General features: G+C 50.6%; 6 protein-coding genes and 1 non-coding gene across 7 annotated transcripts; 4 read left to right on the forward strand and 3 right to left on the reverse strand.

Moving 5' to 3' along the window:
* Positions 1-304: 304 nt before the first annotated feature.
* Positions 305-3,571, forward strand: BO83DRAFT_381452 (threonine/serine exporter family protein). The gene has a single exon (XM_025531990.1). The coding sequence runs from the start codon at positions 750-752 to the stop codon at positions 3,303-3,305; it is 2,556 nt and encodes an 851-aa protein (XP_025384571.1). The 5' UTR covers positions 305-749; the 3' UTR covers positions 3,306-3,571.
* Positions 3,572-12,167: 8,596 nt separating this feature from the next.
* Positions 12,168-13,001, forward strand: BO83DRAFT_321072 (esterase/lipase family protein; the record flags this gene model as incomplete). The annotated part of the gene is made up of 1 exon (XM_025527836.1): positions 12,168-13,001. One exon carries the CDS (start codon positions 12,168-12,170, stop codon positions 12,999-13,001), a length of 834 nt encoding a protein of 277 aa, XP_025384572.1.
* A 19-nt stretch (positions 13,002-13,020) lies between these two features.
* BO83DRAFT_381453 (putative siderochrome-iron transporter) lies at positions 13,021-15,485 on the reverse strand. The gene is made up of 6 exons (XM_025531991.1): positions 14,966-15,485; positions 14,894-14,917; positions 13,464-14,838; positions 13,398-13,414; positions 13,272-13,349; positions 13,021-13,219 (listed from the first exon to the last, which is right to left on the reverse strand). The coding sequence occupies exons 1-6, from the start codon at positions 15,169-15,171 to the stop codon at positions 13,105-13,107; spliced, it is 1,815 nt and encodes a 604-aa protein (XP_025384573.1). The 5' UTR covers positions 15,172-15,485; the 3' UTR covers positions 13,021-13,104.
* A 2,427-nt stretch (positions 15,486-17,912) lies between these two features.
* Positions 17,913-19,836, forward strand: BO83DRAFT_321122 (putative proteinase; the record flags this gene model as incomplete). The annotated part of the gene is made up of 5 exons (XM_025527839.1): positions 17,913-18,030; positions 18,078-19,331; positions 19,376-19,451; positions 19,503-19,563; positions 19,612-19,836. The coding sequence occupies 5 exons, from the start codon at positions 17,913-17,915 to the stop codon at positions 19,834-19,836; spliced, it is 1,734 nt and encodes a 577-aa protein (XP_025384574.1).
* A 366-nt stretch (positions 19,837-20,202) lies between these two features.
* BO83DRAFT_368075 (class II aldolase/adducin family protein) lies at positions 20,203-21,341 on the forward strand. Its single transcript, XM_025529801.1, has 3 exons — positions 20,203-20,501; positions 20,589-20,896; positions 20,944-21,341. The coding sequence occupies exons 1-3, from the start codon at positions 20,282-20,284 to the stop codon at positions 21,298-21,300; spliced, it is 885 nt and encodes a 294-aa protein (XP_025384575.1). The 5' UTR covers positions 20,203-20,281; the 3' UTR covers positions 21,301-21,341.
* A 9-nt stretch (positions 21,342-21,350) lies between these two features.
* Positions 21,351-22,530, reverse strand: BO83DRAFT_368078 (D-mandelate dehydrogenase-like dehydrogenase; the record flags this gene model as incomplete). The annotated part of the gene is made up of 2 exons (XM_025529802.1): positions 22,345-22,530; positions 21,351-22,281 (listed from the first exon to the last, which is right to left on the reverse strand). Exons 1-2 carry the CDS (start codon positions 22,488-22,490, stop codon positions 21,351-21,353), a joined length of 1,077 nt encoding a protein of 358 aa, XP_025384576.1. The 5' UTR covers positions 22,491-22,530.
* Positions 22,531-24,022: 1,492 nt separating this feature from the next.
* BO83DRAFT_t222 lies at positions 24,023-24,094 on the reverse strand. The gene has a single exon. It is a non-coding gene; the product is annotated as a tRNA-Arg (tRNA).
* Positions 24,095-24,148: the final 54 nt, after the last annotated feature.

Below are 24,148 nucleotides of genomic sequence, written 5' to 3' on the forward strand. Positions count from 1 at the left end.
ACCATCCCGACGGGTCCCCCTTCTTTTCCTCTCACAACAACAGTATTGTTCCTTTCTTTCAATCCCGACTGTGGATGTCTGCCGTGGACTTAATTTGGTTTATCTCCGACTGCACATCCATTTTCTCTCTTCCCTAACTATTTCTGCAGCTGGTGCTGTTGGTGGTCTAGACTGAGACTTATTTTTGGTTCGGCAGCGCCCCCCCCCCCCCCCCTTCTCCCCGGTGGACTTGACTTGCCTGTACACGCCGTTGGGAATTCCCACGCTGCTCTCCACCCACTCCCACGCTTGACTATTATCCACCTTTTTATTTTCTTTCTTTCTTTCTTTCTCTCTTCTTTTTTTTTTTTTTTTTTTTTTTTATTCCTTCCCGTCGCGGTTTTTCCTCCTGCCATTCCGAGTAATTCTCCAGTTTCCTCCTCCTAGGAAGCGTAATTCACAATTCTCCATATCTATCATTCCCAATCCCCATCACGGTTACCCGCCTTTTTGACACTTGCACTATTATTCATCGCTTTCTCCCGTCTTCCTCTCTCATTCGTTGAAGTGCTTTATATTGCCGACACTCTCCGAATTTATTGCCCTTTTTCTTTTTTTTTTCTTTCTTTGTTTCCGCTCCCCCAGCTATCAGTATCTGTCGCGCATTCCTCCTCACTTACCATCTGCCCCCTTACTTACTTCACTCCACACCTTTCTTGGTTTGACATAATCCTGATTGTCCGCGCAGCTGGCTGCTTGGACTGTTCCCAATGTCGGAGTCACCTCGCCATGACGATGCCTCCTATGAACTCCTAGGCCGCCAGAACAGCTGGGACGGCAACGACGAAACCCTCGTCCCGCGCAATTCGGGCGAGCAGCCATCCGCCCCCTCCCATCCCGAAGGCGAACCTCCGGCTGCTGCAACTGAGGAGGTTGGCCCCAATGAAACCACCAGACCCGCGCGCGTTCGATTTCGCTCCGTTAGTAACAACAATGAGACTGTGCCGGAACGCCCGCCCATGCCGCGCGGGGATTCCGAATACTCCCTGCGCTCAGTGCATTCCTTCGTCCCCACGACCGCTCAATCGACCGATCTGGCCGACTATTTCGAACGCGACTACGCGCAGGAACATGATCCGGAAGAGGGAGAAGGCAACGAAGCAGACAAACGCTCCTCGCCCACCGCCAATGAATCTCGAGACACCTCGCTCGACAAAGATGAGCCGCAACAACCCGTCTCCGCCAAGGACCGTTGGAGGAACGCCAGCAAATTGCTTCGCCAGAAGACCGTGCTCTTGGGTGAACGTCTCGGTCGACCGCTGGATGATGTAGGTGACTTGGGAGCCGCCATGTTGCCCGATGATCTGGAGGGCGGCTATCCTCCCCGCCGCAGGGCCGATGAGAAGGAACCTCTTGATCCCCATGGCCGTACTAATGACGAGCCGCCTCCCCCGCCGAGTGCCGAAGCCCATCGCCTGGTTCGCAGCATGACCCAACATAACATGCATCAACGCCGGAAGCCCAAATCGGCCTATGCCAAGTCAGGACAGGAGACGCCCGATGGCCTGGGTCGTCCGGACTCGTGGTACGGAGCTGGCACTCCCGGTGGTCGCGGCGGTGGTGGTATCCTCTCGCAGCTGCTCAAATTACACGCCCAGCAGCAGGCCAACCGGGACAATATGTCCATGACCGACTCCTCCGACAACGAGTCCGTGGCATCCTCCGGCACCGCAACGCCCCGGAGAGACTTTTCCGCGGGCACTTTCTCCTCCGGAACGGCTACCCCCAAGAAAGAGAAGGTCAAGTGGTACAAGAAGTCGAGTCATCAGTCCACCGCTTCCCTGGTGGAGGCGTCGATGAACCTCAGCCGGGCGAGTTTGCCTGCCTCGGCAGACACTCTGGTGAACCTTCCCAACAAGAAGAAGGGCAAGAAGAAGCGCAAGACCCGCCTCGAGGACGAGATCCGCGTGACGGTGCACATTGCTGAGATTCTGGCCCGCCAACGATACATCATGCAGCTCTGCCGAGCGCTCATGCGCTATGGTGCGCCCACTCACCGTCTCGAGGAGTACATGCAGATGACGGCTCGTGTTCTGGAGGTCGAAGGGCAGTTCTTGTACCTACCCGGATGCATGATCATGTCCTTTGACGATCCGGCCACACGTACGGCCGAGGTCAAGCTGGTCCGTGTGGTGCAGGGAGTCGATCTGGGTCGCTTGGCGGAAACGCACAATGTCTACAAGAACGTCGTTCACGACATGATCGGGGTGGAGGAGGCCATCCAGGAGCTTGATCTGATCATGAAGCGGCCCCCACGGTTCAATAAGTGGATCCTGGTGGTCACCTACGGATTGGCGAGTGTTGCCGTCGGCCCTTTTGCCTTTGACGCTCGCCCCATCGATATGCCTATTATCTTTTTCCTCGGATGCTTGGTCGGCTTCATGCAACACGTGCTGGCGCCCCGGTCGGTGCTGTACTCCAACGTGTTTGAAGTCACGGCAGCCATCTTGACATCGTTCCTTGCGCGAGCCTTTGGTTCCATCTATGCCACCATCGATGGGACGCACGAGCGTCTGTTCTGCTTCTCCGCCTTGGCTCAGTCCTCGATCGCTTTGATCCTACCGGGTTTCATGGTCCTGTGCAGCAGTCTGGAACTGCAGTCGCATCAGATGATTGCCGGTTCAATCCGCATGGTCTATTCCATTATCTACTCCATGTTCCTCGGTTATGGCATCACGGTCGGCACCACCATCTATGGGCTGATCGACGGCAACGCGGCCTCGTCTACAACCTGTAAAAACGAGGACGTCTGGGGGAGCAAGTATATTCAGCATTTCATCTTCGTTCCGATCTACGTGATCTTCTTAGCCATCATCAATCAGGGCAAGTGGAAGCAGGTGCCCGTGATGATCGTCATTGCCGTCTGCGGCTACGTGACCAACTACTTCAGCACCCTCAAGCTGGGCTCTAACTCCGAGGTGGCCAACACGGTCGGAGCATTCACCATCGGCCTATTGGGTAATTTGTACAGTCGGTTGTGGCACGGACATGCCGCCACAGCCATTCTCCCGGGTATTTTCGTGCTGGTGCCGTCCGGCTTGGCGTCCAGTGGTTCCTTGCTGGCCGGTATCGAGTATGCCAACGAGGTGCGCGACAACCTGAAATCGGGAAACACGACAGCGACCGACAGCACCTCGGACTCGTCGATTGCCAGTCTGGGTTTCGGTATGATCCAGGTCGCCATTGGCATTACGGTGGGATTGTTCGTGTCTGCCTTGATCGTCTATCCCTTCGGCAAGCGTCGCAGTGGTCTGTTCAGTTTCTAAAATTTGACATTTGATAATTACATATACACACCGAGCGGATTTGGATTTATATTGTGTTACGATGCGTTAGATCATGTATTTCGGGATCTTGTGTTGCATTTGAGCCGGCTTTGCATAGATATGATTGATTGATTGATTGATTGATTCATTCATTTATTTATTTATTTACTACTTTCTATCTCTACTTTTCTCTTATTTCGGGTCATTGCAGGGCAATGTCTAGCCTTGGATACCTTGGTTTGCTGGATAGATAAAATAGCTTCAGGATATAATGACATGGTGTCCGAATTCTTTCTAAAGACAAACATGGTCGTAAACCTATAGTATAGTGCGAGGTGTCTCCAGACCGACTTCAATAAAATGAACTCTGGCATCTTCCTAGCGCTTAAAACACTGAAGCCCAGTTAGCATGGACTATGAGGTTATCACACAGTTCAGTCCCTCTAAGCTGAGAAAATGGCCAGTGGTCTGTATCAATTTGGACTTTGGTTGTGCTTGTGCTATGGTGGTAAGTAAATATGGTAGATTTGTTTAGAAACCCTTAATGTAATGTATCCAGCCAGCCAGCAGTACCCATTAATATAAATAAATCTTGAGACGGACAATGGGACCAGTCCACCTCGTCCATCAATAACCGTACCACTGCTGCATCTCGATATAACGTTCGGTGGATGTAATCTTCCAAGACCCCCCCAATGTCAGACTGGTCAGTATGATCTACCACTATTCACACCCAGCAAGTCATGTCACGTCACGTTCACTGCCAACAGGAATGGCAAAACCCCAGGCCGCTCGATTCTCCATGCATGCATGCATGCAGGCAGGCAGGCAGGCAGGCAGGCAGGCATACGATGAATTTGTTTCACGTGTCTCGCAAATCACACGGCGCATTCCTCAACTCTTGGAGAGGGTCTGGGCCGCCCCACTCAAGCGTAAGTACTCTTGTCTATTGAAAGTAAGTGATCGTAGCGTTTCTTCGTCAAATCATCCACACATGAATATGTATATGTCAGGGTTGTACAGAGGCTCGGCTTGAGCAGGGATTTTCTTTGATGTATGTAAGAAGGTGTGTACTGAAGGAAGAGGTTTAGATATGTCTGTTTGCATTTCTGGGTAGGATGATAAGGAGACCGTAGGGAGAGGGGTTCCAATCCTATTGAGTTTATATTTCTTCTCGGCTTGCTCGATGGTAAGAGAATTGTGGGAAGTAGAAGATACTAACTTCTCCGGCATATTTGATTGTTGTACGTGAGATGCCCGCGACTTTTCTTGTGATACTTTGTAGTGAGCAGGGTACTTATCGCCCGAATGTGGATGAAAATGATGCAGAGGAACTCGGTACTCGGTGAACAGACTGCCTCTGAAAAGATTCAATCGTGGGGGGCAATACTGTCTGTTCAGAAGCAGAGGAGATAGTAGATAAATGCAATGAGTATCTCGTCGATGTAAAACATCCAGCAAACGGCCAAGTCTGTTGACTGGGTCATACGCCATTCCTCCAAATCGATTGTGATTGGAGGACCCCGTGAACCTCACGATTTGACGGCAGAGACGTTTTTCTGGTATGATAGCATCATGCAGTTGCTCTGGTAGAGTGACTGGAATTTTTTCGTATATGTAGTAATGAAGTGAACGGAGGATTATGTCCTTCTGATTCACGCATAATCATAGTCGTTGACGACTCATACCATTTGGCAATGTGGTCGATGATGGGAACAATCTGTGTCCGATGTATACTGCCTGCCTTTGAATATGCAGCTGCAAACAAGGCTTTCAAGATGATGAGGCGTTGAGCGATACACTGCCTCAGCTTTGAGTCCCGGAGGCTTATGTCTTCCTGTCCATGTACCTTTGTAGTCACCGACGACACATACCTTAGGAAGGTCGTTTAGTATGAGAACGATGCTGTGTCTGAGATGTACTGATTCCAGAGCACAAGTCTTTCAAAGCCAACGGGCGTTGAACGATATATCCTTGAATAAAGACATAGCCTTGAATGCAGAGTCTCGAATGTCTTCTCCGAATAGCGAGAGAGACTTCGCATCGGCTTGTACCCTTTTCCAGCATGGACAACCGATCAACGTGAAAGCTATCCAAGCGCCGCAACGGTACCGGGTAGAACAACGGCAGCGGCAACCTCATAAACCTTTTCTCAAGGGTTTTGAAAGCGAACAACCTCTCGCAAGTATTCTGATTGACTCGGCGACCGATAAGATGCCCCACTGAATAACGAATTCCCGGTCGGCAAAGTCCTTAATACCATCCTCCAGTAAAGACCGAGGAAAGATTTCGGAGTCTTCGTATGTGGCTTCTCTCATTCGATATCTCATCTTGCTTGTGACGAAGACGTGAAGGAGAAGGGTAATGAGTCTTCCCCACCAACCAAGGATGATGATTCGTGTCTTGCTCACCGGGTATGTATGGCAGCTAGCCATGCCACGATAGATAAATATCCCGCCCCGATGTTCTCTTTGAGAGGAATTGGGCACTCATATTTCGAGCCCAAGGGACACCAGGCCAAAGTGGACTGGAGTCATTGTGGTTTTGTTATCACGATCATCCAGCTATCGCATTAGGTACAACACTTCTGAAATGAGGAAGAATTGTGAGCGAGATTGCTGCGGTTGTTTCATAAACCACAACTCCATTCCACTCTGCCTATGATCAATGCCTTGCTCTGTCGGACTGTAAACTCTGTTTGCAGATATGCTGTACCGCCATTCAGTCTGTTACTTAAGACTGGCTACTTTGTTCGACTGACATTTGATGGTATATATACCGGAAGCGCCCTGAATCTCTGGGCTAGCCCTGTCGTTGCCGTTGGTAGACTCTAAGTGATCGCACTCTCGGCTTCCATAGTCTATGATTGGGATGGCCATCCTGGGGAATGTTAGATGTAGTGCGTCATCCTCGTCATGAGCCATGAGTTACTGAATCTGGCAACCCTTCGGCCAGTGCTGGTGTTCAAATCTGAACTTGCAGCGACGAGCCATGGGCGTTGTCACCGCATCTTCTTCGAGCGGACGATGGTCAACCGGCATGTCCATATCATTCTCGTTAAGCACCACTAACGAAGACAAGCCATTGAAATGATAAATAGAGGTTGTATTGTTTCGACAGTGCTGCAGTTGACCACCCATGCAGCGGACAAACATCTCCATAGAATGGATGAAAGAAGAGGCGACTATCAAAGGAGTTGAGAGAGACTCCGCCCATGGGGCTGCTGAGGATGTGCCTTGATGATAAAATATACAATTCGCACACAGCCGTAACCTGTAGCTGGCAGTGAGAGATCCCACAATGGCGTTGCTGAACGCATGGGTAATAAGTTGTACCCAGCTATATATGTAGACTCTTGTATGAATGCAGGACTAGTCAACTGCTGATGGAACAGAACATGTTCGGTCCTGTTATATGTAGGTATCCATGAAGATAGGAAATTGGAAACTCCCGCGGTATGTCTTCATCGTGCGTCAGAGAGATACCACAAGATCGTCTTCAGTTGCAAGGTCATGCTAAGCTCCATGTTCCCTGGTGGTAAAATATGCAGCCGCACAGAGATTCCTTGACTGTGTCGCGGGACAGCGCACAGGCTCTGCGGCTATCAAAGCCATTTGTAGTACATTCCCTGGTGATAAAGTATACAATATAGAGGACAGTAAGTCGTTATCTTCGACCGAGTAGTTCTGTCTCTTAGACACAGCAAAAGCTTTTCTTAGGCGGTATCAGACACCCACAATACGTGCCCTGGTGGTAGAAGATGCTGTTCGAGCACAACCTGTAGCTGGCCATTTGTCGCCGCGCATAGCGCTATAGATATGACGTTGCGAGATTAAAACGACACCACTTTCTATTTGGGCCATCTAGAACCGTGCTCTGTGGAGAAGCAAGATGCAAATGAGCTGTGGGAATACGTCGACTGTTCCTCGCAGGCCTCCAGCTCCGCGACTCTCCTTCGATGACGGTTCATATATGAGCTGATTTTTATATCCGCAACAACCACCATAAGGGAGTGACTGAAGCGACGTACGTGCATTCCCCTTATATATGCTGGGCTTGCATAATCGTTCGTACCAAGCTCAGCTGGAGGAAATATAGTGTTTTGTTACGGGCATCTTCATCACGCGCTCATCATGCGACGGAATGGCGACGGCACTTAATGCACACCTCTGTATCGAGGTTATAGCCCATAGGTAGCCAAGGTTGTGTGTTGTCGATTGAGCTCAAGTCACCTTCGTCTGGGGGTCGATCAACGGCAGTGCCGGGTTGATGAGATAAACCTATGAGCCCCGAGGCTGTGCAACATGAAGTGAGCTCGAGTTTCCTCAATCTGCATGAGTAGGTTGACCAGCGGCAGTACCGGGTTTGTGACATAGTCCTTGGTTCAACTTAGAAGCATGGCCGGAAGGGAGCTCGGTTCCCAAACCCTTCATTTTACCTATGAAAAGATTGCATCCTGTAAGAGGTATATTCCAGATCTGAAGACACCCAAAAGCCTTGTAAAACGGGAATGGTTGTAATTTGACAACAGTCATAGTGTTTGTAAACTGGGACTAGATACTGCGGGCTTGAAGCTTTCGCGTTTGATGTTGGTTTTGAGCCTTCCCTTATTGATGACAGAGTAGCGGCTACTGCATCAGCTGCTCCGAATTCGACGGATGCTCACAGATTCATAGCCCTGGTAGCTTCAGTGAACTCGGAATCGTGGCGGCGTCGTTCATTTCTCGGGCAGTAGGCAGGGAGTGGAAGCTGCCAACGTAACTCCGGAGCTTGCGGGCAATGTGGCCTGAAGCTTCGAGTGTAGGTAGTGTAGGTACGCGGTGATCAAATATCCAACTCGTACGAGCGTAATCGAAATCTGCATGAGAAACCTAAAGGCGCTCGGCAAGAGACTTCATGCAATGTTGGTAGTTCAAGAGCGCCTTGCTTGTGGAGGGGCGGCATCCCAGCATGGACCCATCGAAAAGCCTCGAATGGCAAAAACCAACTCTGAGTATATGATTCTGTTAGAATTGTGTTTGTAGTATCAGATGGTGGCCTGTACCTTCCGGCTTCGCTCAATGGGTGCACCATATTATAGCAAACGGATTGTTAAAGCTTTCTTCAACTTCTTAGTCGGTACCGCTGCAAAGTGGGCCATCGCTGAGCCGGTCTTCCATGATGGAGCCTCCACTTGCGTCTTATCCTGAGTCATCGTTTCCAATGTCAAATATACACGAATGACTTTCAGGTAGTTCATAGCGCACGACCACCATGTAGTCATTCCAGCCGTTGCGACCGTCATCTTCGTCCGGAGCCTAGCCGGTAGGGTAAGGCCAAGAGGAGCAGAACGAAGTATTATGGATCAACGAGAGTCGGCTGAATAGCATGAATAGTCGTGTGAGACATTGAAACAATATACAGGGACATCGAAGCAGTTCTCGTTGACGTATATGCTCACTTTTACCCCTGAGACAAGCTGCACAAAGGTGACGAGTCTCATTTGACGTTAACCGGCTGATGGAGAGCGTTTGTGTGGTCGGAGACAGTGCTACCGCACCACTAATAGTTTCGTGGAAATTCATATGTTCGTTCGCGTCTCCTGTATATCATAGTCCCTCCCTGAAGTTCAGTTTGGGAGTGATATAATTACAAGATTGTCTTGAGACAACACGTTCAAATCCTTCGCCAAGAAGCAAAAGCACCCCCTGGGCACCTACTGGGAAAAGGTACCGCAAGGTATTCTAGACGTAGGTGATGTCAGAGAATGTGCCCATTATTCTTAGACAACTCTGCAAATGACTACTGCCATAGGCAAAGAGAGTTGACGTTGCCCGCTCCACACGCGTCATGGCTCTGCAGCTTCTCGTAATATGAGAAGGCCTAAGTCCAGGACAGACATAGCGTGCCATTATTCGACTTTTCTTGACTTATGTGATTGCAAGTGACCATCTCCGTTAGAATATCTCTGCATGTAGTAACCAGGGCTGCTTGTAGAGAGGCATGTCCAAAACGTGTCGACAGACCATTTTTGTAAGGGATGGTGTTCTCATTCGTCCCAGCGACTTCGAACTTCCGCTTAGTTCTGCAAGCATAAGGGGAGTCGAATCTGGGTGATGCAGTCACTTTGGCAGATCGAGACTCTTTGCTGCCCGTCGAAGTCCCTTCCATCGAGCGTCGAGAAGAGCACATCGATTTCTGGAGCTAGAACCAGACATAGAGTGCCGTGTCTGAGCGGCGGTATGCCTGAATGCTTTCCTCCGAGACTAGGTGGTTATAGCTGAAACGGAGAAGCTTGTGCGAAGCCAAAGACGGCAGCAGCCCTGAGAAGAAAGCCCGCAGCGACGATGTATCTGAGAGCAATATAGAAGTATTGCCCACCAGGGCGAATCCACGCCGCCATTTGGGCAATTTAAGCTTTCTTCCTGATTTTGGAAGTTTGTTGATCAGTGCCGTAAATAAGGACTTTTGCGATTTCTTCCCTTAGGACAAGAGAAGCAAGACCTGACCAGATCTTTCTTCCCAGCAGTTTGCTGCCCAGCTTTTCATAACACAGCAGCATAGTCCACGATGTGATCCATGTGCTGCCTCGATTTTCTCCATGAGCGGCCCATAGGCCAGGTTGTAAATATATGATTTGAGTATAAATCTGGACTGAGAATGCAGAAGTAACGATAGGTTCCTGATACTGACGCTTGATTAAAGGCTACCCCGTGCGTTTTTCGCTTGCAACTGGGTGCCATAGGCAAGGACATGTCAAGTCTTTCAGGGAAGGATACATGCTTTCCGCAACCTGGACGGTCATGAGAAAGGATCGCTTTGCCATCATTAATGAACGAAACCCATGGTTCCGTCGGTGAAAATGCTGACCCATTGGTCGGTTCCAGTATTATTCCTCATAGGGCAAACTCCAGCACGTCGCGTTCCCATTTGTATTGCGATAACTGGGTCTCAAAATCCTTTTCAATCACAGTGAAGAGTCGCTGGAAGGTATATAGATTATTGGGATCTCCCATAAGTCGCCGGTTAGTCTTGGGTGAAGGCTTGCGCAGTGTCGTGTTCTAGGACGGCGAGATGGAGCTCCTTATAAGTGTGTCCCAGCACTGATGCGGGAAAGAAAGTCGATAAGTGTCACTTCTATAGTCTCACTTTCAGGAGGCTGTTTTCCTCATCAAGTCAGCGTGCTCATGAATCCCTGGCTCCAGGCCTTAGCTGCTTGTATATAGGTTAATATGCCTGATAGAGATTGGCATGATTGATGGCCACATCTGTTGCCATTATGCCTCGCTGTACAAGACATTCACTTTTGGTTTATCGTCCTGAAACCAAGGGGATATATTGCATGGCCGATGCGAATGAAGTGTGCTTGAAATCCCCAAGGTGTGCCGAGGGCAATGCTTGACCTGGCAGGTTTGATATAGTTATGGCAGCAGTCTGCGAATATTGGTGTTCGCAGTGGGCTTTTGCAACAAACTCGTATGGCTTTCGTTTGCTGCGCCCAACCCGTTCATGGGTACTGATATACAAGCAAGGTCGGTTGAGTTGATATATGACGTGATTCGCCGCTCGAGAAATCTTGAATAAGAAGATATTGAATGTAATTGTGAGGACGAAAAACGTCACCATGATTTGTATTTCGTATATTCATTGCTTTCTCGAAAACAGTGTACTCTTGAGTAAGCTGCGAATGTTGTTTGTTCTGGTAATGGCAACTAGTACTGCAAAAGGTCATTCTGGTTGACGCTATACCGAAGATGACGTCGATTTCATCTTTTCCTAGAGGCACCCGAGTTGTCTGGGGACTGTCAAGTTTAAGCAGTCTCCACTGCTGCTTGAAGACATGCAGGCACGCAACTCGACATTCGAGTTCACGTGGAATTTGTAGGGTTCGCTGGTAATCGCCAAGACGTGCGTTAGTTTGTAGAGTGATCAAAAGCGGCTTCTCTTCTTCGATCTGCGAGGTGGGGATGCTTACGATGGCTTTATGGAACTCGATGTCTATAAGACACAGGCTTAATCCTGATGAGCCGGTGAGAACTCTAAGGGATACTTAAAAGCATGGAGAGCTAGACTTGCGTAGGGGGCTAATAGAGCCTGTTGGTGTTCGCTGAGCTGACATATAGTGTATAAATGAGGTATCAGTGAGTTGTAGTCGTCTTATAAGTATATAGGAAGAGAATGAATGGGGTGGGTCGTGATAATGACCACTGAATAGCGCCTATAGCCCTATATCGATGCTAAGTTGAGGCATAGAAGATAGTATCGATGGATTTGGCCCGAGATGAGGATGAGATGGGATGTTTGGGATGAGGAAGAAAGAGCAGAGAGGCAGGTGAGAACAGAAATATTTATACCTTTGCTGGGCAGCCCATCCGTCACTGAATCCAGGCATCTTCACTCCAAATCTTGCATCCACGTGAAGTTGTAGAGATGCAGTGACGTGTAGCAGTGACGGGCCATCCGTGACTGATCTAGCCGTCCGTGCCTGCTCTTGCTCTCTGTGACTGCGTTGATTGCAGTGAACCAAATGTTCGGGAAGGGATGAAATGAAGCTCAAGCGGGTCAGGGAAGATTCCAAGCAACACTAAACGAGTCAGCGCCGACTCAGCGATCCACTCGGTCTCAGCCGCTGCCAATAGTCACAAATTGGTGCCAATGGCGACTAAGCATCCCGTCCACTTTTAATTAAAGTGATCAGCGGTTCACGAATTCACATTCTCGATCAGGTACAGATCCGATTCCTATCTCCCTGGGCACAATGAAGGCCCACCTCTGGATTCACGATAAATTTCTGGTGACTGCCAACCCAAATGGCATTCTCCGTCAGTCTACCCCTGCTGTTGGTTAATTCTCCGAACCCTAAATCAACAATTTTCCGCCAAAATGCATCTATCATCGCTCCTCCTGGCATCCACTGCCATCCTACCAGCCTTGGGCTACAGCATCAACGACTTCTCCTGCAATAGCACCGAACACCCGAATCCTGTTGTGCTCCTACACGGGCTAGGCGCGACCTACTACGAAGACTTGAATTACCTGCAGGGTTGGCTACAAGCGCAAGGCTACTGCACCTACGCCAAAACCTACGGTGCATATGAAGGGTTCCCCTTGGTCGGCGGCCTCAAGGCCATCGCCGAATCGGCCACCGAAATCGCCGCGTACATACGCGAGGTGAAAGAAAAGACGGGCGCCGACAAGATCGACCTTGTCGGTCACTCCGAAGGCGCTTTCCAAACCCTCTACGTCCCTAAATTCGAGGATGGCATCTCGGAGATGCTGGATAAGCTGGTGGCCATTGCACCTCCTACAAGAGGCACCAACCTGGCGGGGATCTATGACATTGCTTATGTTTTGGGAGGTTTATCGCGCGATCTGATCGGCGACATCCTGGATACCGTGGGCTGCGCCGCCTGTGACGACCTCGGCCCGGACGGGGCTGCGATTGATCGCCTGAACGACGGCGAGCCTATCGTGCAGCCGGGGAATAATTTAACGGTCATTGCGTCGCGGTCCGACGAACTGGTCACGCCAACTTCCACTTCCTTTGTGCATGAAGATGGGGTGACCAATGAATGGGTGCAAGACACTTGCCCTCTTGACCCGGTCGGCCATATCGGCGAGGCCTACGATCTAAATGTGTGGAATTTGGTAAGGCACGCGTTGGACTCTACTCCGAAGCGCGAGTTTGTCTGCTCGCTGGGATCTCCCGGCAGGTGAAGGGTGGTATCTGTTGGACGTTGTATATAAGCATTTATATTTGGATACCCAAGTTACCAGACATTAGTGTCATAATGTATAATAATATTACCGCCATATGTGTTCACGCTTTTGCCTCGTAGATATCCAAATTCGTTCCATGCGCTCTTCTCGCGTCCACCAGTGTGGACTCAGAACGCTCGGGAGGCTGCTGGCCTTGGACGAGATTATGTCCGTCCCTAACAGCTTGTCAGTGATGAAAGAGAAGCTAGAGGTTCTGGGCCACCATACCCAAGCTTTTTGTTGGGCAAAAATAGCGACAGAATTACTATAGGGGCGGAAAATGCCAGAGCCGCGATAGTGATCGACCTGGTTATGTCAGTTTAACATCGGCTTCGAATTGTGTAGCACACGTACCCCATCACATCTGAATACTGAACGGCAAGTTAGTGTGGGACAGGCAATGCGAGGCAGATTACTTACAGCTCTGTCAATCGCTGTTCGCTCGGTTGACCCCCATGCTGGGAGAGTACCTGTAATAGAGTTGTACAGCCGATCAACCGTAGATTCACTCACACCAGACCCCAGGTGTAACCGCAATTGCTGACGCAGCTGTCCTGAGTATATTCCCCCTGCAATTGCAGAGCCTATCCCGTTGCCCAAATATGCGGCCAGTAGGACCAACGATGTGACCTGCGCGAGTTCCGCGTGCGACACCGTGATCTGTGCTGCAACAATTCCGACGGTCTCGATGATTCCACTACCAATGCCTTGGACCAGTTGCACAATAAACAACTCGGCCACAGAGCTTTCATTGGTGCGAAGGCGAACCATGGCCCCATATCCAACCATGCGAACGACCGCTCCGATGACGCCAATCCATTTGTAGGATCGTAGGCGGTACATCAGTAAGCCCGTTCCCATGCCCACGAGGGCTTGCATAACCCCGTTTGTGTAGTAGAGGAATTGCGCATTGCGTGGCGAAAAGTTATGCGACACCTCGGACCAAACATACAAATATGTATGGGTGGCGCCAAAACTGATATTGTCGATACAGACCAGTATCACTGGGAGCAGAACTGAAAGGTTGCGGAAGTAGCGCACAGGCACCACAGGATGCCGGGCAATGTATTTCTCATAAGGGTAAAGGCAAGCCAGAATCACGACTCCCACGGCAATCAATGCATCGACCCAGGGGGTCTTCCAACGGCCAGCAGAGGTAGCAGCCAGTGTAATAGGAATCAGAACTAAAGCGAAGCCGGCACTGAGAATAAACAGGCCACCTAGGTCGATGCGAGAGAAAAAACCATACAGATTAAGCTGTTCATTGAGTACGAGACCTGACCGCTTGGCCCGCTGCTGGAAGACAAGGAGGGTGGTTATGATGAAGCTGGCACCGAAAGGCATCAAGATGGCGAACATGCCAATCCCCCAACGCCAGCCAATGCCATCAACGACGCTCTGCACAATGAACGCGGACACCCAAGGAATGACGAGGAATGGGAGGTAGAGAATATTATAGGCGAAACCTCTCCATCGCATAGATGACAGATCCGAAACGATCGTAGCATTCAAAAAGGATGTGCCAGCCTGCCCGATCGAATAGAGGACGTAGCCGCCTGCGTAAGTGCTGAAGGTCTTGGAAGAGGCGCAGAGAATGTAGGAAACCACGTAGCATGTGACGGCGAACACATAGGCTTCACCGCGTCCGAGGACGTCGGAAATCTTGGCGATTGGGGGCTTGGAGATGGCGGAGATAATGCTCGCAGCAGTGTTCAAGGTGGCCAGCTCAGCGAGAGCGTCAAAATCAGATGTAGCAAAGTTACGATAGGTCCCCACAGTCGAGTTGTCTAATTCACTGATACCAACCAGCGATCAGAAGGTGCTGTCGCTGTAGAGAGATGATAACTTACTAAATGACCATCATCATCGCCAGTCTGGAAGTGATCAGCACTTATGCTAGAATAGAGATATGACATACATACCCCGCATACAACAAATACCGGCCTTTGCGCCCGCTGACGGCTTCGGCAGCTTGGATCTTTGATGCCCCAGTGGCATCTGGAAATGCGGCACTCGATTCGTGAACAGTGACATCGATTGTATCGTGCTTTTCATTCCCAGTGGTGAAGGAACTGGGGACGTTTTCCGCTCTCCTAGACGGACGGAAAATTCCGCTCCAGCCAGCCATTGTGTGGATGTGAGTATTCAAGAACAGAATTCAGTTGGGCGGGCCACATCAGGTATGTATGCTTTTCCGAGACGCAGGCGACAGACCGAGATGGCGGAATCAAATAGAGTGTCGAGTGATCAAGCTCATTTAGTGCGACAGACCGGACTCACTTATCTCCATCCCTGGCGTTCGCAAATGCAGGCGGTCAGCAGAAAGGGTGGGATTGCGATCAAAATGGCGTCACTAAGACCACGCACAAGCATTGATACACCTTTGACTGGCTGTGGCCGATACTGGGAGGGCGGATGGATAAATGGAGGGAGGCAGGCCTGGTGGACAGCCGAAGAGATCGCCGTGACGAAGACATCAGCTAACGTGACTATGGGCTTGGTGGGGGGAAGGAGGAATGCCAATCCCAATCCATGACCCCGGCGGGTGCGATTTGCCTGCCTTGGCCAGCAAGGGCTCCTTTGCGCCCCCGAGTGTGCCGATCCGGGTGAAGATCGACGACTATAGGCCTAAAATGCCCCAAACCTGGTCGCGAAAACGGGCAAACATTTAGTCGGATTCAGCACCGACAACGGCAGTGGGTGAGGAATGTGACCATCAGTGGGCACTTATTGATAAGAAGCTGCATTAGTCACAATGGATCCTGCGGGGGATGGCAATGATCCTCCCAAACTGGACAAGCCCGGCTGCCACGCACGTCCATTTTGGTCGATCGGCGAAGAGGCAGCTGTCAGGCCAGTACTGACTTACTCGCGATTATCGGAGTATTTAATTGTGAGTCAGTGTGAATAAGTCTCTCCATTTGGTGGCAAGGCAGATGGGGAGGGGCCTGAATGTTGAGAAGGTGAGGAAGGGCTTGCGGAGAACCGAGGCTGGAACCTTTCCCTTTTCGGACACTGAGTTGGAGTTGGGGAAACTGTTCCCCGCACGTGATGCATGCGGGACGCGTCTCAACATTTGGCTCCAAGGAGTATGGGGGATGTTGCTGCAGCCGCATTATTTACTCCGTACTCGTCTTCTGCTTCGTCCCTTGACAACACCATAGTATACGCCGGGCAGATCAGGCAGAGATCAGCCTAGAAGCTTTGGCTCTAGCTTATTCGAGTTTGTGCCCTGTTTGGCAAGCAGGACATGATCGCATAACCTTGTCTCTTCTGAAATGATTAACGCCATCGCTAGGACCAGAGAGTATCTGATGCAAAAGAGGAAACGCTAGAAAGAAAACTGGCTCCACTGCTGGTGAGCTTCACGTTCGAGCTTGAAAATTTAGCTTCAGTGTACTCTCTGCTGTTCATCCCGAAGGAAGCAGGCATCCCAAACCCACTTTGGCATTTGTCATGACCAGGCCACATGATTCGCCAGTTGCCAGCGATCGAATGAGTGAACAGGAAGAACTACAGTGGATACATATCTTGGGATATGGCACCCCTTGCACTGGCTCCCTTGGCTGGGAGCTTGTAGCGGAAGATGGCACCCATCATAGTCCCTCGCAGATGGACGAGAGGACAGGGTAAATATGGCCTTTCTGCCCACTATTGGCTCTTGATACACGTATGGCGTCGACGAGTTGTTCGACTCTGCAAGTCCGTTCTTCACATAACGAACACCACGGCATCTGTATATTTCCTCCGTCGAAGAGCCCAGATGGGGATGAAACAACCAATTTTCAACAAGGACAAACGTGTCCCCAGAGCTTAAATGAACGGTATCCCATATATGCGAACGGTAGTACAAATTACACCACCCATAGTTGCTGTGTCAATCAGGCAACTCGGGCAAAGCCAAGTTTCAGGATACCTGCGGGAGTGCGGTTTAGCGTCAGAGGCAGAGAGACCAACATCAAATTCATCGACTGTCCGGGGACATTTGATCGCTCTATAAAGGGGTGATCTCTTGCTGAGATGACAGACCCACTGTTCCCAGACGCTTATAGCCACATCTATCATGGATGCTGACCTTGCATTGGGTACGGGGAGTGTGATAAGGGCATCAGCCAATAACCTCTGGGCTGATCCATGCTAGTCTCCGAAGAGTTTGCTACTAGGCAATTAGAGGAAGGCCGAACGCAGCCTAAAAAAATGCAAGGGATCACAGGCCACCAGCGCTGATCCGCCATCTGGCGTCTGTTTGGTTTTTCCGACCGCGATCTTCCCTCTCAATCTCGGCATGCGCGGCTTCTCCTGGTGAGTTGAACCCCGTGGCTATCCAACCCCCACTTCGGGTTCATTGCAAATCTCTTACTCTTAATTCGTCGTCGTGTCTATGCAGATACTGCAGGCCTTCATATTCAGCTCCAGCTGAATGACCTGTCAGCCCGCCCGGTATCTTGGGTCAACCATGGCTTAATCTACATTTAACTCGTGGGGCGCCCTTTACTATCCCTCGATGCGTACACTGGTAAAGTGGATGTCGTGCATTGTCTAGTCTGAGAACACATGGATCGCTTAAAAGCCTCTGAATACGGGCCGTTTCGGGCCCATGTACATCCTGCAAAATATGGAGCCTGGCGAAAGGTACTCCATGGCATAGGAATCGCTGTAGTAACTCTTGCGGGTCTTGCGTGGTGGACAACGCGTTTCTCTACTGGAGCACACACTGAAATTATCGTCCATTCGCAATTTAGCTGGGAACAGGTGAGAGACTTTACATTTGTCTCCGGAAGGGTCTGACCGGTAAAGATAACTCCTTCGCAATCACTTATGTACCATGACTGCTTCGATGGGTTCCAATGCGCCCGTCTCGAAGCGCCCATGGACTACAACCGATCTGATGGTCAAGGACGGCGCTTCGCGATCGCCATCACTCGTCTTCCAGCCAAGGTTCCGGTGACAGATTCCCGATATGGCGGCGCGGTGTTGACAAACCCAGGTATGTTGGGCGAGTCTATGCCATGATCCTGACTAATTCCGTTTCAGGTGGCCCAGGTGGCTCAGGGGTCGCCCAGGTGCTTGTTAGCGGCAAATCCCTGCAAAAGACCGTAGACTCGGAGAACGACCCAAGTATCGTCGATTCAGAAAGCGCTTCGCGGGACAAGTATTTTGACATCATTGGATTCGATCCTCGCGGGGTCAACAACACGACTCCAGGGTTCAGCTGCTTTCCTCATCTGTTCGCGCAGCGAAATTGGGAACTCCAAGTGGCAGCCGAAGGCACATTGGGTAGCGCACAGGATGCATTCTGGCATAGCTGGGCTCGCACGACTGCCCTCAACACTGGATGCTCTGCCAACCTGTCCACTCCTCCGAAGGATGGAGAGGAAGCGTTGGGCGAACACCTCAACACGCCCCCTGTGGCTAGAGATATGCTTGAGATCGTCGAGCGACACGGCGAATGGCGTGCAGAACAAGGCCTGCTGGAGCAGCGCCAACAGGACCATTTTTATGGCTATGATCCAGGACAGAGTATAGTAGCGCGAACGCGATGGCAGCGGGGACAGGAGAAGCTCCTTTACTGGGGTCGGTCGTACGGAACCATTCTAGGCTCCACGTTTGCAACTATGTTTCCCGATCGTATTCATCGAGCTGTGCTTGATGCAGTGGTAGATGCCGACAAGTACTATTTCGGTGAGGGGCCCAACGCTGTCGAAGACGCTGACGCCATTTTCGATCAATTTACGCGATATTGCAATGCGGCTGGAGCAGATGCCTGTCCTTTCTATGCTCAAGGCGGACCGGCCGCCATCAAGGAAACATATATGGCACTAGAAGACGCTCTCTACAACCGCTCATTACCAGTTCCCGCATCAGCTACACGAGGTCCGGAAGTCGTGACGTGGAGTGATCTCAAGGTCATCCTGCGAATTGCTCTGTATCAGCCACTTTATGGATTTCCTCAACTGGCAGAGGTAGCGACCGAGCTATCGCAGCAAAGTGGCGCCGCCCTTGCCGACTTTAAAGTAGGGGGCCGCTCCCCTTCTTGCCCTTCCGATCAATGCCTTCAAGCTGGACCATGGTCTGCTGAGTGTCAAGTGTCGGGGCACAATGAAGCGTATTCAAGCACAGCCATCCTCTGTGCCGATGCAGAGTATTTGCAGGATGCTGATGAAGAAGAGTTCCGGCGCTCCTGGACGTCGTTGCAAGAAGATAGTGCCATGCTTGGGGATTACTGGGCCAGTCTTTTGATGAGCTGCGTAGGGTGGAAGGTAAAGCCGAAGTGGAAGCTTACAGGTAGTAGTGTCGTTGTAATTTGGACCGTTCATTGCTGAGCTTTATAGGGCCATTCGCAGCCAACACCTCCCATCCACTGCTGTTTGTGAGCAACACGCTCGACCCAGTGACTCCTTTGCGAAGGTAATTTCCCGGTTTTCTGGGAGACTTGGCGTCGAGGCTAATCGTTTGCAGTGCGCGCAAGATGTCCGAGAGCTTTCCTGGCTCGGTGCTTCTACAGCAGGATTCCGAAGGCGTAAGTGTCCTCACATATCAAAGGTGATGGACGATCTGACTCTTCTAGCACTCAACGTTGGCGGCGCCGTCCGTATGTGTTCACAAGAAGATCCGTCAGTATTTTCAGACAGGCGAGCTTCCGCCTCCTGGTGTAATATGCAAAGCAGACGTGAAGCCCATACTGGGAGCGTCGCCCTCGACACAGAAGGGGATGAGGGTAAAGGACCGGCAGCTATATGAAGCACTATTGGACGAAACGCGAAGAATGGCAATACCACGGCTACCGCTGTAGATTTGGGATGCCTGGGTCAATGTGTTTTCTCAATGTTTCTGCTTCTCTCGCATGACTCATGACTCAGTCTATCCAACACAGGTTTCGAGTGTATATAGCAGTAGAACATCCTGTAGCAGGAAAGTGAATAGATATTTCGACGGGCTGTATGACCGATCACATTCGATGATAGTTCTAGGTGTTTCCAACTCCAGGCACTTCCGGTATAGTCATGAACCAAACTCGGTCGAGTATCCATAGCGATGCGGTGCAACCTCGGTTGAGATCCGTCGGGTAACCTTGATTACTTGCTCTGGTTCAACCCCGCGCTGGTCAGATAAGCATATCTTCTCTTCTCTCCTCTCTTCCCCTCATCCCTTCCTCCCTCTTCATCATCAGAACCCTGCATTACTTACCATCCACCCACCATCAAGTTAATTCAATTCAATCGCATTACTAAATCAATATGGCCCCTCCCACCGCCACCGAAACCACCATCTTCTCTCCCAATCCCACTCAAACCCATTCCACCCAAGAATCGGCTGCCAAAGCCGCCAAAGTGAAGAACACCCCCCAGAAATTCCCACAGCCCCCAGTCTTCGAAGACAAGTATAAGGAGCGCGAGTACCTCAAAGGTCGACTGGCAGCAGCATTCCGCATTTTCGGCAAGAATGGCTACGATGAAGGTATGCCATCATCACTCATCCCTACTACTTACATCCGAATAACCTCGGCTCGAGGGGATTGGCAGTTCATACTAACTTTTATTCCAGGCGTGGCAGGACACATTACACTCCGTGATCCCGTCGACCCAACCACCTTCTGGGTGAACCCCTTTGGCCTAGCATTTTCACAGATCAAGGCATCCGACTTGATTCATGTGAGCCACGCTGGGGAAATCATTGGCGGCGGACCCGTTCGGCTGCTCAATGCTGCTGCTTTTATGATTCACTCGGCCATTCATGCTGCTCGTCCGGACGTGCTCTGCGCTGCGCACAGCCACAGCATTCATGGACGGGCTTTTTGTACTCTCGGACGGCCGCTGGATATCATCACGCAGGATGCGTGTGCATTTTACAATGTCAGTGGTACCCTCTAGTTACAGAAACCTTCAACTAACTAGAGCAGGATATCGTCTTGTACAATCAGTTCAACGGCATCGTGCTGGCCGAAGAAGAGGGCAAGAGCATTGCTCAAGCCCTAGGCACCAAGAAAGCCGCACTGCTGCAGAACCACGGCCTTCTAACAGTAGGACAGTCCATCGAAGAAACCGTATTCTGGTTCGTCAGTCTGGAGAAGTGCTGCTACGTGCAGCTCATGGCCGACGCCGCAGCTGCAGGCCGGGGCGGACAGACCGTCAAGGTAGACGAAGCCGATGCAGCATTCACATACAAGTCCGTCGGCACGCCAAAGGCAGGGTATTTCAGCGCGAAGCCCATGTTCGATTTGATCCACGAGGAAACCGGAGGAAGCTATCTGAACTAGCAGCTACACCTCATACCATAAATATCATACTTACACAAATCCAAGACTACTCACTCACTCCCCGTCCTCTCCCACACCTCCCTAACCTCCCTCCCATTAACAGCCGTAAGCGGCTCCCCTACGACCTCCCCATCATCCCCAATCACCTTCAAAATATTCTCCATGGCCAACCTCTCAAACCCAATCCTAGTCTCCACTGCCCCGCCCCCAACATGCGTCGTAAGGGTAACATTCTGCATCCCCCTCAGCCTAGCATCAACAACGGGCTCAAACTCATGAACATCTAACGCCGCAGCAGCCACCTTCCCAGACCTCAACCCCTCCACCAAATCCTCCTCAACCACCACACCCCCCCTCGCCACATTAATAATCCTTACCCCATGCTTCATCCACCCAATCTTCTCCCTATCAATCAACCCCCTCGTCTCCTCATTCAACGGACAATGCACCGACACACAATCCGCCTCCTCCAACACCCCCCTCACCCCACCCCCCCATCTCACCCCTAACTCCCTCTCCCTCCTCTCGTCCACCCTCACCGCATCATAATAAACCACCTCCATCCCCAACGCCCCCCTCACCTTCCTCACCACCTCACTCCCTATCCTCCCCAGCCCAATAAGTCCCAATACCTTCCCCCTGGGGTTCATCGACATGTCCGCCAAGTTCTTATGACAATCCATGAACTTCTCCACATCCCCGGACCTCGCGGCAATCTGCGACGCAGTAAAGTTCCGGAATACGCTCAGGATCATGTACAGCGTTGTGTCGGCGACGGCTTCGTCGGACGCGCCGGCCCCGTTCGTATAGTAGATTCCGCGCGCCGTGAGGGATGGGATGTGAACGTCGTTGTAGCCTGCGCCGGCGGAGGCGAAGATCTTTACGCTCGGTGGGAGGAGAGAGATTAGTTCGGTGTCCCATGGGGACATGGTTTTGCCGGAGGAGAAATGCGGGCGGAGGAGGGCGGTGATGGGGCCGTATCTGGATTGTTTATTAATGTATGTCTTTGGTAGGCGGGGGGAAGAAGGGAGGGGGGTTATATACTTGTTGGTTTTCAAGGCCTCGATAAAAGCTTCTCGAGTCGGGGAGGTGTCGCGGATGATGGTGAAGCGGGTGGAGAGGGGCCCGTTGTAGAGGTCGTGGTTGTAGGCGATGGGATCGCCGAGGTGGAGAATTATTGGCTTGGGCATGTTGTATTTCGTGGTGGTTGTGTATGATGGTGGAGATATGATGTATTGGTAGAGGAACTGAAAAGATGAGATTTGGAATTGCAACATTATGTATAGTAGTTGTGAAGATATAGTCCTGCGGATAATTCTCCGATTCGACTCGGACTTGTTTCCTAGATGATGATCAATCAGCGTTGAGGAGGGTGTTTACCCCGACTTGTTTCTTGTTTCTTTTAGTGGAGAGTGGAGGTCCAGTGCTCGGGCTTAAGTTGTGTACATCTGGTTTTATATGGGCAGGTTTAAGTCTGTCCCAGCTAGCTGGGATAGGTTTTATGCTCTTTCTTCTACTCTCCCTATACTTTCGTATAAAAGGTTGTCAATATCCCAGGTCTCCTTATTACTAACACATTGATACTACTGATGCCATATGAATTGGATTGTGGCTGCATATTATGCTGCTCGATAGCACTCTGCTCACAGTTCTCGCCGTGTAGTTAAATGCAGTGTGATGGGGCTTGCCCGTCTGCTATTTGGTGGGACAGCTTTTAGATGCAGGAGCTTTTTCTGAGTTAGCTTGGAAGAAAAAGATGGCATATGAAGATAATGCAGTATCACATACTAGGCTGCTAGCTTTATAACAGCCAGGGCCATTAGAGGGCGTTCTTCTTCTCAGGGGTGAACTCGAGCTTCGCCGACTAATGGGACATATATTGCAATGAAGAGTCATGAACCCTGTTCTGGTAACCAACAACTCCCAACCTCTGGGTTGGTCGCAGTTTATTGGGATCATTGCGATAATGACGCCTTTGGATGAGACTCTGTGGGTTGTCCGGTTCTGTTACTTACCACTGAGACCTTCCTGAAGTGAACGGAACACCATGCTTCTGATGCTAAGGAACTCAATTGACATGCAAGACGTTCAATACCTTCTTGTTCCGCCAAATGTAGCTAGTTCTGCCGATGATTCAAGACAGCGATGGTCGAAGAGAACCAACTCGACAAGGTCCTCTGGTCTCTGCAAAGGGCCATCAGTGGCCATTTCATACTTGCAATGTAGATACCGATGATAATTGCTCGTATCAGCTGGCAGGATTCCCTCTTCAGCTACATGGTAGACTGATGTCGTGGTTCCCACTGTGTGAGATAGAGAAGGTTAGCATGGGGCTCATGTGTATCAGTCAAGCAGCTCGACCGAGATACCCGTAGGGGTGTATCATCGCAGTAATCAGTCAATTCACACAGACTGTAGACAGAAGTTTCAATGACAATAGGTATCAGAGTCAAGTACAAATTCCATGGGCGGCAGGGCTATATTACTAGGGCGAGGTTATGATTAGACGAGCATTCTCGAGGACAGCACATTACTCGTTCATCGGCATTGTGATCATGAAGCAGATAGGTATTAGGGAATGAAGAAGCAAGTAACCAGCGGAGCGATGCAATAATCTGGATGAAACAAAAGTGCGACCGCTGCTATGGCTGCTGGTATTCAGCAACTGGGGGACCCGGAAGCGGGAAGACCGAGGATACAAAAAAGCAAAAACAAAAAAGAATGACCTACGCAGGATTCGAACCTGCAATCTCTTGATCCGTAGTCAAGCGCCTTACCATTGGGCCAGCAGGCCTTGTTGTTGTATTTCTCCGTACAAATTAATTATATACCCCTTTGTGATCCTGCG

Source organism: Aspergillus eucalypticola, assembly GCF_003184535.1.
Source record: "Aspergillus eucalypticola CBS 122712 chromosome Unknown BO83scaffold_27, whole genome shotgun sequence".
NCBI classification, from domain to species: domain Eukaryota; kingdom Fungi; phylum Ascomycota; class Eurotiomycetes; order Eurotiales; family Aspergillaceae; genus Aspergillus; species Aspergillus eucalypticola.

Bases quoted from the DNA above. Each gene is read 5' to 3' on its own strand.
- BO83DRAFT_368075 (XM_025529801.1), top strand. From the start codon at position 20,282: ATGGCCCCTCCCACCGCCACCGAAACCACCATCTTCTCTCCCAATCCC. The intron at 20,502-20,588 runs GTATGCCATCAT...CTTTTATTCCAG, and splicing joins CAAGAATGGCTACGATGAAG to GCGTGGCAGGACACATTACA. The intron at 20,897-20,943 runs GTCAGTGGTACC...TAACTAGAGCAG, and splicing joins ATGCGTGTGCATTTTACAAT to GATATCGTCTTGTACAATCA.
- BO83DRAFT_381452 (XM_025531990.1), top strand. From the start codon at position 750: ATGTCGGAGTCACCTCGCCATGACGATGCCTCCTATGAACTCCTAGGC.
- BO83DRAFT_381453 (XM_025531991.1), bottom strand. From the start codon at position 15,171: ATGGCTGGCTGGAGCGGAATTTTCCGTCCGTCTAGGAGAGCGGAAAAC. The intron at 14,918-14,965 runs GTATGTATGTCA...GATCACTTCCAG, and splicing joins CGGTATTTGTTGTATGCGGG to ACTGGCGATGATGATGGTCA. The intron at 14,839-14,893 runs GTAAGTTATCAT...GGTTGGTATCAG, and splicing joins GCGATGATGATGGTCATTTA to TGAATTAGACAACTCGACTG.